General features: G+C 44.9%; 1 protein-coding gene across 1 annotated transcript in view; it reads left to right on the top strand.

The window, feature by feature from the left end:
- The window catches only part of LOC307237339 (ubiquitin carboxyl-terminal hydrolase 43-like), a gene marked incomplete at both ends in the record, with an annotated part of 97,619 nt that overhangs the window by 34,380 nt on the left and 50,252 nt on the right, over window positions 1–12,987 (top strand). Inside the window, one exon of the mRNA XM_080010052.1 lies at window positions 7,822–7,931. Within this exon, the coding sequence (XP_079866178.1) occupies window positions 7,822–7,931 (110 nt within the window). The remainder of the gene's footprint in view (window positions 1–7,821; window positions 7,932–12,987) is intronic.

Here is a 12,987-nt window from a genome sequence, read left to right as displayed (position 1 = left end):
ATTGCCCCCGGGGGGCCGGCTTGGTTTTTCGAAAATGAGGTTTTCTGGTCTCGCGTGGAATGGAAATACAAATGTTAATGCAGCACATCAGGCGGCCTAGCCTTCTCCCGCCCCAGGGTGGGAAAAGGCTAGGTTTAGGCCTTTTTAGGCTAGGCTAGTCTAGGCTAGGCCTTTTTCGTAGCGGACCCGGCGGGTCCAGCACTGAGCCGGTTACGAAGGTCCGAATGGTCCTTTCGACCGACCATAGACCAAATGGACCCGGTCACTCAGGGCGTTCATGCAAATGGACCCCCTGTCCGGGAAGATGCCCCGCAGGGAACGAGGGAGTGCGGGGTTGAAAGAGAAGCCTCCAGCCTCGTTCACGTTCACTATGATCGGGAGTATTTATAGAGAGGTGCGCACGCGACAGGAGGTCCGGCTCAAGGAGACGCTTCATTATTCATCAGCCACCCTACATGTCAACTAAATTGTAGTAATCTTCCTGCCCCATTTGCTTTCTCAATACCTTTCTCTCTCTCTCTCTCTCTCTCTCTCTCTCTCTCTCTCTCCCTCTCTCTCTCTCTAAAACTCTTTCCTAACCTCTCACGAAGCCGTACACTTTCATGCCTCAACATCTACATCACGCTTTCTGATTTTCCACTCAAGGACACATGAGTGCTAGCGCATGTACGCAGACACACTCTCTCACTCGCTCGGTCACTCGCTCTCTCACTCACTCAGTCACTCACTCTCTCACTCACTCACTCACACCGGGACACAAATGTCTTTATATTTGCTTATGCCCTAGTTCCCTTGGCCTTCCCCTTCTCTTATGCCCAGCGCGGGGATTCAGGTGCTGCAGGCCCTTGTTCTCGATCACTCTGGTATAGTGCTTTCTTCCTCCGCCGGCGTGCATCCATCCCTGTGTTTCTCTGGACGTTTAATTATTCACATCAGGGCCATTACTGTTGTACACTTATCCCCCTTTACGACCCCCTACCTCCCATCCCTAAACACCCATCCCAATAAGACAGGTGGTGTGTGTTGGATGGGTGGGTGGGTGGGTGGGTTGTGGTTGTGGTGGTGGTGGTGGGGACGGGACATTTCCCAGAAGTTCACCAGAGTGCAGTAAAAGGTCCACGACGATTCAATCCAGCGGGGGGTTTCGGGGGTGAATTATTGAAGGCCGCACCATTGGACGGACCACAGTGGTGTAACACTGATTTTAGGCTGGAAGTAACACTGACCCTGAGGCAACGTTGGCGTTGGGGTCCTCCAGCACATTTACCCCACCGGCCCAGGGTACAGCACTCGAAGGCTATTTTGCCCATTTTTAGGTGGCAAAGCGGACATAATGGCTCTCAACTCGGATTTTGCATGAAGTACACGGAAGCCTTTGTCTCACAGTCAATCTAGTGGCGGCGGGGTACTGACAGACACCTCGCTAGGCTTCACTATCCCTTCTAGCTCCTTTGGCTTCAACGCATCAAGACAAGAGCACTCTCCGGGTGAGTGAGCGTGGTGAGCTTTTTTGGACACGTTTTGAAGTGGAAAAGAAAAAAAATAAAAAACGCGATGCGATAAAAACCCTGCGGAAAGAAAAGTTGAACCCCAAAAATGTTCCCCTGCTGCCATACCCAAGAGGGAAAGAAGAGAGGCCTTGTGCGTCGGCCAGCGAATGTTCAGGAGCCCCCGGTTCCCAATTCTAAGACCAACTCATATTTGGAATTAGGGAACGTAAAACCCCTCCCACTGTTCCATTAACACCCAACACGTCCGGAACTTGTACGTGAGATGAGGTTTTTTTCACTGAAGGTAGAAATCAAAGACACGATAATGTGGGAATGCGTTTCTCCTCTTTTCCCCTCTCGAATATCTCCCGATCCGAGCAGTTTTTTCGACGTTGTCCCATTAGGGAGCCTGCGTTGCCAAGCGCTCCCTTTATTCATTTTGGAGTCTTTTCAGCGCTCGATTTCGACGAGAGAACTCCCCTTGAGCCGCTCTCATCACATTCCGACATGCTCTGGCGGTCAGGGAAAATTACCTTTTTTTTCGTCCAGCGGCCACCTCCTCCACAATAGGCTATTATTTCTTTTATTTTCCTTTCTTTGTCTTGCATTCGCTGTGAAACGCTTCGATTTGGGTTTTTATTTTTTATTTTTTTTGCCAAACCCTCTCCTAAACATCATACCCTTCTCTCAAGTATCCACTTTCTCTGTTTCTCTCTCTCTCTCTCTCACACTCTCGCTTTTCATCATCCTCCTTTTCTTTACTTTCTCTCCTTTTTATCTGCCTCCATGTGTCTTTTTACCCTCTCTCTCTCTCTCTCTCTCTCTCTCTCTCTCGCTCTCTCACTCTCTCTCTCTCTCTTTCTCTCTCTCTCCCTCCCTCGGCCACCATCTCAGACATCACAGCGGATGAAGTGCAGCCTCCAGCTCGGCGGTCGTGCTCCCGCCCTCCACTCGCTCCATCTTTGTCATTTATCTAAATCCTGGAAATCAATTACCACCCACTCCGGGTGCCGGGGTGAAGGATTTGAGTTTTAATATTCCCCAAACTCCTGGGGGGGCTTGGAAACACACGGCCCTCCTCCCTTCGCCAGCTCCTCGTGGCCCTGGGATTGAGCGGAGGTAGACAACTCTGTGGCTTGACAAATCTTTGGACGACGGTAGTTTTGAGTTGCTTTTTTATTATTTTCTGATGAGTTCTATATTTAGCGGCGAACATCGACGACGACATCGGACGCCCTATATTTTGTCCTTGTTCCCTTTTTTGGACCTTTTTGAACGGCTCAGGTTGTTATCTAGAATAAAACGGGGCCAATCGATGACACCTCCTCATATAACCGCCACCAATGTCATCACGGCTTCCGTTCGATTGCTGCGTTTGCGGATGGAAAGACTCTCACAAAACCAGAAAAACGGAAATATTCTCTCGCTCCCCTCTCTGAAATGAAGTATAGCTTATGGCTCCCGTGATTAGAAAAGGGGGAAAGGGTGCAATCTTACTCTTCCACCTCTCTCTACATCTTCACAATTTGACATTAATTCCCATAAATTAATGTTTCCGGGGGCCACCACTTATGACTTATTTTTCTTATGAGGTGGTAATCGTTTTATGATCAGAGCATGACTTTAATTACTCTGATTCTGCTGTTAAAATAAAATGTGCTAAATCGGTTGAACTCAATATCACCAAATAGACCTAGCTTGTCCACAGTCTGGGTCTTTGTTTTGCAGAAACATCTGCTCCGACGAGGACGTGACGATCGGCCTTATCGGGCCTTATCAATTGACCTCTGCTAAATAAAGTACGCTCTACTTTATTTAGCAGAGGTCAATTGACTTCCCTAAACTTAGTTTAATTCATTCCTAGGGTTCATTATTATTTGATTAATGAGGGAGCGGTAATGAGGCTTAGAAGGAGAGATGGGTTTTATTGGGATTGAAACTGGTGCGTCATGACTAAACACGACAAACTCTGTCACACATTACCAAGCTTGTTATATCCACAGTTGGTTTTTACGGTTCATTTTTGTGGTTTATTGTTAGATTTCTTTCACTGTTTATTATATTTTTTCAAGGTTTATTTTAACTAAAAAAATGTGCCATGTATTCTTGTTTACTAATTCATATATCTGTCTATGAGTAGACTATTTTGATGCTTTTCTATGCCTGTTTTATTTTATTTTATTGCATTCCTATCAGTCCAATGATGATAATTCTCCGCCAACCTATTTCAAAACTAAAATCTCCAGTTTAGATAGGCATGTGGACACTGGTCCCAGCAGCTTGCTTCTATATTTCAAAGCAAAAGCATTAACATCACAATGAGAATTGGGCTTTATTGGCCAAGTACACTTGCACATACTCTACAAGGAATTTGACTCCTCATATTAACAGGAGAACAGTAAAGAATATAAAAGTAAGTAAAGCAAAGTTGTACAATGTCTTCTTTTAAATGTACACAAAATTTAGCATGAATTATGAAACATTACTTTAAAAAGAATAATTTAAAAAACATTACAAGAGTAACATTGAATGCCTTGTGAGTGCCTTGGATCAACTTACAGATCAACAGGCTATCCCATTCTCCCAAAGAGCGCCACATGAGCTTTCTTTCCCCTTTGAACACCCAGGAAGTTCTCAGTAGCTACCTCTTCTCTTCCTCAGGCAGCCGGACACTGTTTTAATTCAGAGTCTGCAGAACCACTTCGGCGGCAGCGGTTGCGGTTTTCACTCCACCCTCGTGATCTGACGCGTTTCAGCGTACCCGGCAGCTCGTCCTGCGTTCCCAACCGCCTTTTTAGGGTTCATGTCATTGGCAGTCGCTGCTAAGTTACAGCCGATGCCCAGCGATCTATGACAGAGCCAAGTGGACCCAGGACTTTCCACAGGTGATAAGAGCAGCACTGTCTGGACTCAGTAGGACTGGATTTGGCTTTGTTATCGCTCCATAAAGATAGCGCAGGAATCTACCGTCTACCGAATGAAACGGAAAGTTGAATGCAAAGGCACAGCATGGCCAAGAACTAGCGAATCACGAGCAAAACGACAGGGAAACATGTCTTAGCGATAAAGGTGGAGTCCCAAAAGTTTCCTCTTTGATGTGGGGATGAGAATCCTGAGAAATCGATGAAACAAGTCACTCAATCCACTCTGGTTGGAAAACGAGTGGCTTATGCAACACGAGGTTCACTTCGAACGACTTTGATTAATTTTTGATGATTTCTGTCCAAAATATTGGCTCAAAGGGTTAGCCCCCCACCCCCTACCCCCCAACCCCGTCCCAAAAAAACATAATAGCGATTAAAAAAAAATAATAATAAAATAAAATAAAAACAGTGGGGACGTGTAAACTAGAAAGCGTGAGACTGGAGGGAAGGGTTCCTCACCCGGTTCCGGTTTCAGACCCGTTGTTTGGTCTTTTCCGAGCTTAAGCGCTGCTGAAAGAACCGTCCCCGAAATGTTTTATGGTGACAAACTGTAAATAACTCTCTCTCTCTCTCTCTTCCCACCCCTGTTTATTAATCGCATGACAATTAGATAATGCGATTAGGGCTGGGATTTATTATCACAGTAAGCACAGGGAATTTCGCACAGCCTTGATATTAGATCTATTGAACGTGAAGGTAAAGAATCTGAATCTAATGTAAAGCAAAATTTAATTACATAATATTATGTTCTATGTTCTTATCATTCATTTAAACAGCAAAATGGGTGTCCGTTGATTTTACATTTTCTTACATCAGAATGCAATACTTATGAAAGACATAAAGAGATGTTATCAAATTTTTGTCTGGCCCTGATTTCCAAGCTCCCTCCATCTCATTCCTTTCTGTATCTCACTTCTTACACTGGCTTATACTCTAACATGCCCTCTTTTCTCTGCCGATTAGAATTTTAAACTTCTATCTTAATTGTATGACCAGAGTTAGGGGTCGGGGCCCCCGGCCTGTAAACAGTGGAGGAAAGAACGGAGGTCAGGAAATCCTATGGAATACTTAGCGTGTGTGACGACTGGTGGGAAGGCAGGCGAGAGGACTCAATAGCACTACTCGTAGACAGGGAGTTTGATAAAAGAAAACAGTCTTTACTTGAACATGAGCGGTAGACAGGTAGACAATGGTCAGTAGATAGGGCAAACAATTCGAGGGAGTAGGCACAGGCCAGGTCCGGAAAACAGCGGAGAATCAAAAATAGCAGAAGCACAGGAAACTGGGGAAAACCGCTGGAACGCTTGACACATGGTACAAAGACTAACTGGCACAGAGAGAGGGGAACACAGACTAAATACACTGCGGAGGGAAGGGTAACGAGGAACAGGTGTAACTAACTCGGGGCTGGAAAGACAATGACACGGGAGGGAAACACACAAAACCAGGAAGTGAAGACACTTGGGAGCGGGGCGGGACTTCAGGGATCAGTAGCTCTTCAGAGCTCAGTAGGTCTACAAAAGCCAGTAGGTCTTCAGGAGCCTGTAGGCCTTCAGGGGTCAGTAGGTCTTCAGAAGCCGGTAGGTCTTCAGGGGTCAGTAGGTCTTCAGGAGGCAGTAGATCTTCAGCAGCCAGTAGGTATTCAGGGGTCTCTATGTCTTCAGGGGCCAGTATATCATCAGAAGCCAGTAATTCTTCAGGGGTCAGTCGGTCTTCAGAGGTCAGTAGGTCTTCAGAGGTCAGTAGGTCTTCAGGAGCCAGTAGATCTTCGAGAGCTCGTAGATCTTCAGGGGTCAGTATGTCTTCAGGAGCCAGTAGGTATTAAGGGGTCTGTAGGTCTTCAGAGGCCAGTAGGTCTTCAGGAACCAGTAGATCTTTGTGAGCCAGTTGGTCTTCCGGTCAGTAGATCTTCAGAAGCCAGTAAGTCTTCAGGGGTCCGTAGGTCTTTGGAGGTCAGTAGGTCTTCAGGGTTCAGTCAGTCTTCAGAGGTCAGTGGGTCTTCGGGAGCCAGTAGGTTTTCAGGGGTCAGTGGGTCTTCAGAAACCAGTAGATCTTTAGGGAGCAATGAGCACAGTTTCAGTCAGGGAGCCAAAAGTTCTAGCAGCGCCAGCAGTAGGAGCCAGAGGAGTTATCTCACTTCTGAAGTGCTCTACTTTGCCCCTTTGCATGCGTGGTATTGACGGAATGCTGGCACAGAGATTACTCCCGTGTTACTTTTTAAATAGAACCACTTCATCAAGGCATTTCCACGGGTAATCTGATGTGAAAGCGATGGCTGTTTAGATAACGAAACACATCACAAATTCTGCTCGTAACCCTTTCAAGCATGAGCACAGCCGTCCAAATTTCTTCGGCTTATTGATGGATTGATAGATCAGCTAAGCAATCTGTGATAACGACCAGTGTTTCAAGGGAATGCCTCAGTGCCGACATTTGGGTTTGGTGTCAAGCACATCAAGTAGCAATAACTTCCTTCATACCCGTTTTTTTACGTGTAATTGCAATACACATAAACCAGTGTCTCCGTTATGCATAATGAAAAACTGCATGTTGTTAAACCAAATGAGAGCTGAATAATAAAAAAACAACACTGTGTGGAATGAGTTGGCATCATTTCTGGTTTTGCAGCAGTTCTTTTGTTTATCTTGCTTGGAAGCCTTTTTTCTTTTTTTTTTTTTTTCTTGTTCTAGTCCAAGGCCAGCTCCACACAGTAGCAGGTGAGCACATGAAAGAATATGCTGCAGTGTTGGGTTAGGGTCATTCTTTAGACAGCTGGTGAATGTTGTTGTATTAGTAAAGCAAAGCACGGGTAGCACAGACACATTCCATAGGAGCCCGAGAAGCTATTGCTGAGAGTTATTGCTGCCATCCTGTCCCCATTTTTGGGATTTCCCTCACCTCATATGATAATCCCTGTTGTGTCAAATGGTAATCTATCAAATCTTAAAGGTGCAATAATTGATATTTGTATCAAAATTGAAATGCTTGTTGAGGTATATAATTCAATATTCAAAGATTTAATGCAATTACTTTAGGAAAAATTATGGTTTTGCAAGGGGCATTCTGGTTCACACATTTTAGTTGATTTTGAGACGTAATTTCCAAAACAATTTTTGTTCGGGTCAGATCTGAGCCCAGGTAGTCATTGCTGCATATGAAAGCTGCCCCTTTGGGGTGAAAGGGAAATTGCCACAAAGCAACTTGAAACGGAATTAACAGATTTAGACCTAAGAGGTTAAATTTCCCTCTGGCATTTGGCCAAACCAAAGGTGTAGTCTACTTGCAATTTCCCTTTAAATACTCACAGTACTCAACTCATTGAAATGAAATATTGGAGGTCTTTAATTCGATTTTTGGTTGATTTTAGTGAGTATGCATTGTTTGTTTTTTTCCCCCTCCACCTACAGAACACATGTGGAGCTGAGGAGATCATCTCTACTGACCCTTCCCGTTCCCACGCCGAGCATCCTGGCATGCAGTCCAGCTTCGTCCAGGAACACTTCCAGGCCCAGTACAAGTGAGTCTCACACACCAAACATAAAGAACTTGGACACGATTCCAGAGATGGACCAAGAGCTATCGGAGAGACAAATATATATATATATATATATGAGCGGCCAAATTTGAGAAAGCCTCCATTGAAGACGATAGGGGCACTTCTGTGAAAACTTCAGATAAAGAGATCAACTTGTGTACCGTAAGAACATATGTGGCCGAGGGTAATGGCATATCTGGCGTTGCCACTCGCGAGGTCGATAAGAATGTCTGCATATGTTGATGACATGTTAAAGCAGAACCGTATGGAAGGAACCTTCGGCAACACAAAAAGTATGTTATTCAAGTACTTGTCTTGTTGGATAGTTGGTTATCGTTTTCGATTTCTGTAGGGTGATGGGAGAGGTCTCTCTCGTTCCAGTCCTTTCACAGGGATTCTTCCTTTCTATCTTTTTGTGGTTGCGCGGTAGTTGTTCTGACCGTTTCAAGGTTCAATCCACCGAGGTGTGTTATCAATTTATCGTGCAAAGGTGAGTCGGTGAAGCCCATTTCAGACCGTAACCGTGGAAAAGCCTTGTAGAAATAAACTGCGCCTGACGGGGAAACAGGAAAATATCTGTAAATGATTCACACGCCGGCTACGGATGCCCCGGTGAGGAATTTTTCACACCAGGTTAATAAACTCATGACTCAACACTGGTGTTACCGGCAATACCGGACATTTTTGAGTAAATGACGCTCAATATCTGTAGACTCTCCTACACATGTCTGCTGCACAAAACTCCGGGTGCCGGAGCCGGAACCATAGATGCCGTTTTCTCTGGAACATCGCACTTAATGGCTCAAACTAAAAACTGTTGGATAGCCGTATGGATAACTCTGGCGTGACTCAACTGGCAAGAAGAAGGTTACACTGTTTGCACAGTTGACTACCAGACAATCCTCCAGAATAATTCATTAATAATTCAAGTCATAGTCATATTTTAGCACTGGGGTGTGATTGGACAGACAGTTGACATGTTGTCTCTGCTGTATTCAGTGCTCAAAGTGGGCCAGTACTCTTTGGTCCGCAGTACCAGCACCTCTGCATTTTACTCTTTGGCGTAACGTGAATTTTCCATGCGCTCCGGCACTTCTCACAGATGATCAAATCAAGGGGACATATTGTAAAATATATCGCTTTTTTTTTTTTTTTTTTTTGAGCAGAGCGCAGCCCCCGTCAACATGTGAATAAAGGGAGCAGAGGCACATATTTTCTAGTTTGTTCGCGAGTTTGTGCAAATTCTCGGTGTAAACATTAGTTTACAGTCCCGAGGTATTAAAATAGTCCAAATCTTTGGACACAGATGGCGTTGTCTCATTCCACAAATTCAACGCCATCCGGTTAGTTGTCACGCATGAATTGATCGTAGAGAATGGACCTGCGGAGCTCTTCGCACAACCTTCCTTCGGAACGCGTCCGTCTTGCGGCAACCGAAGCGTACGGTGGCGAGTTCCAAAATTTGGGAGGTGCACGCCCCCCCGTGTGCCGCTGTCGCAAGCGCCGCCATGACGTCATGTACACCGCGCACTCAACGACGCTATGGCCGCGGCGACTATAAACCAGGCTTCAGGCTCCATTGATTGGGTAGATTAAGGAGTAACAGAGACGCTCGGCTCGATGAATCAGGAAAAACTCATTACTTTCCCCTTTCCGGTAATTACCAGGGAGCCAGAGCATCGATACTGGAAAGGTCTGATTAAGAAGTGCCCCCACTGGAAGTGCCCCCTTGACATCAGTGATCTCTATATTTTTTTGTTTTGTTTTGTTTTCAAAATTGGCGTAAGTTCTTCTGCATCAGAGGCAACATTCTGAAGTTTTTAGAACGTAAATCTACCCCTGATCCTAAATGCCTGCTGTAGATTGATGCAGTCCACTTTATACTTACAGTACCTGTCGAGAAAAATCCACGATGAGAATGAAAGATGTCCAAAAGAAAACAATGTCCAAGGTGTTAAAAGGGTCGTGAAAAGTATTAAATTGAACTCTCTCACACCCACAGGGACACTTTAGTAGGTGGTTTTGGACGGGGCTTAAGGGTGTTGGTGATGAGACCAAAATATGACATGATATTGTTTATGTTTTGGATCTGTCACTTGGATCAAGTAAAAACAAACCCATTTGTTACCCAGCATCGATCACACAGGAGCATTATTATATTATACTGTGGATGGAGCGATCTTTTTTCTAATGTTTCGCCCGAGCCACAACCGTAAGTAATTAAAAGCCTCACCTCGCTCTGAGGGAAGTTCTCATTTAGCTGCTTATATCTCACTTGGTTTCCCCACCTCTGCCAATGTCTTGGAACACTGGCCGCTCGGTGCTGGTGGAGCTCGTACGCGGTTCAGAGCGGATCTCTTGATTTCCCCCGACGCTGGTGGATGTTCGCACTGTGACGCCTCGAGGCGGCAGGAAGTCCCGCCGTCGCCCACTCGCGCGCCGCGCCAGAACACAACATCAGGACCCGTATCCACAGACGGGCTGTGAATGATGTAAAGAACATAATCAACTTTTACAATTTGTCTTTGCTGCTTAGTGTACAGTTTGAAACCTTTACAATACAATAACACAAGACTACTGTCGCACCAGATGACCCATAGATGCATCAGTTTCCTTTACCAGCTTGTTACCAGCTTGAACACGCCGCTATTGGGAAACTTACCACTCTGCTGCAGCTTCTCACTGGGCTTAACTGCACAGTCCAATAGGGAAAAATAGGGAACCTACCCTTGAACCGGTGTAAGGCGTGGAAATACCATGAATGGGAAAGCCACTCCATTGCTGGGATGGTACACATTTGCATACTGTTCACACCTAAGCGGAATTCCGGGTTTCCATTTAGCCTGTCCATTTTGCCTGTCCCCAATGAAGTATAAAACTTAATTTGCGCCCCGAAGCCAACATTGAAAAGGGCTTGCCGATTTGACAACCATCAGCTTTTGGTTTAAACAATTGATAGTGATAATCGATAGAGAGACCATCGACCTACCTGATGGATAGATTTTAGACCAGCTTCGCGAATGATACAAAATGATAATAACATAATAACATAATAATAAAAAAAACAAAAGAATAACAATAATGACTTTACTACAGTTTCTGCACTTACATCGTAATGGGTTTTGCAGAGTTCAGTAAAATAATTAGGATAACTCTCATTTTCAGATGTGAGTTATAGCTTGCTTTTTATTTTTTTACATATGAAAAGTGGTGTTCTCCTTTTTTTGCTGCAACCAAACCGCTAGACAATGGTCCAAATCAGGTTGCCCGGTGTAACTGGGCAGCTGTTATTGCCGAGCCCTGCACTTGGAAATGAAGTAAAAATAATAAGTTGATAACCGGTGATCGGAGTAATTCACTAGTGACTCGCAGCTGAACCACAAGCAAGCCTGAGGGGTTTGTGGTGGTCCCGGGCCCGCGCTTGTCGCGCGGCACGGATGTCCCCGCGCTCGTCTTTATCTGAAAGCCGTGTGTGACGGGCAACCAAGCGCGTCAGCTTTCTGGACGCCGTGCTCTTCCCTTCTGAGCTGCGTTCCTCTGGCTGGACGGGACGCCTCGCACCACTCCGTCACCTCTGCTTGGTCTGCTCTGCCGGGGTACTGTGATTTGGGGGGAGGGGGCGGCGGCTGGCACTCTGCACAAGTGAACTAAAGGACGTCAAGGATTCTTTTGGTTCAGCTCCTTTGTTTTTGTATTTTTTTTTTGTATTTTTTTTTTTTAGGTGAACGTTGTTGTATCAGTCAGTAAATTATGAGCCGTAAAATGAAAGTGGACATCCATAAGATTGTCTGTGTTTCCAGGCTTCTCAGAATTCCACTTGAAACTGTTTTTTTTTTTTTTTTTTTTTTTCAGATTAATATCGTTCTAATGTCAATAAAATCGAATTGTAATTGATTTGTCATTATATACAATGACCATAAAATGTATCTCAATCTCTGGACATCTCAACATTCAAGGGTCTTCCCTCTAAGTCCCCTTGTCTCCAAATTTCTACTTCTTCTGATTGATTTATTTTGTATGGGGGTTTTCTTTTTTCTTGGTCACTTGAGATGGTGAGGATTTTTATTTTTTTGTACATTTTTTGTGAAGGCACCTGCCATTCACTTCTTGCCACCAACAATGCAAACAGCATACAGGATAGCACATTCCTCACGCAGATACGTCGAATGAACATTTCTTATAAAGTGCCAACTAAATGGGATCTTTTTGAGCAGACAATCTTGCAGATCACCACTTTCATCTTGATAAACTTCAAATTCAGAATTTCAGTGTCGCGAGTAAAACCAGCCTGACTCTTAAGATGATGAGGTTCATTTTTATTTATTTATTTTGCACCACGAAAGTAGTACAACAGAAATAGAATAACTTATATAGAAGTGGGAAATTCAAGGTTCAGCGAATAAAGGTCTTTTTCGCTCCGCCCGCGCGCTGACTCGGCCGATTTCACTCATTAGACGTTCCTCTGGGTCGAGCTAATGAGGAGATCCAACTTGGAGGACTTTTACTTCCTCAACCTGGACGTTCCACCTCCTGAGAATAGAATGTAAAAAGAGAAATCCAGAAGAGGCGTGAAAAGATAGTGGTCCGTACTTCATCTGGCGGAAAAAAAAGATGCAATTACACAACCGCACGCCGGTTCAAAATGGACCAAAAATAGCAGAGAACAGACAGATTCAGTGGAGAATGAAGGGAAAACAACTGTGTGTGTGTGTGTGTGTGTGTGTGTGTGTGTGTGTGTGTGTGTCATGTCATGGAGGAGGCTACTTCGTGGCTCGATCCATTAAGATGACCTTCAAATATTAAGAAACGACTGTTACACAGTGTTAGAAACCACGATCCCTGGAGAGGTGGTAACTCCAATAAAGGGAAAGTCAAGACACTGTGTTTCGGGCAGCGGGAGCCATTCCCCGTCTCATTGTTCCGGAGAAAATAATTTCCGCGCGAAGTCGGGAAATGGACGAGAATGTCGACGAGCTGTGAATGCTGCAACGTGAGGAAGACGATGTTAACTCCAAAATATCCGCATGTGCAGTTGTAT

Source organism: Zeus faber, assembly GCF_960531495.2.
Source record: "Zeus faber genome assembly, chromosome: 11".
NCBI classification, from domain to species: domain Eukaryota; kingdom Metazoa; phylum Chordata; class Actinopteri; order Zeiformes; family Zeidae; genus Zeus; species Zeus faber.
The sequence above is the reverse complement of the archived record's forward strand: the minus strand, read 5'-3'. Positions and strand labels throughout refer to the sequence as shown.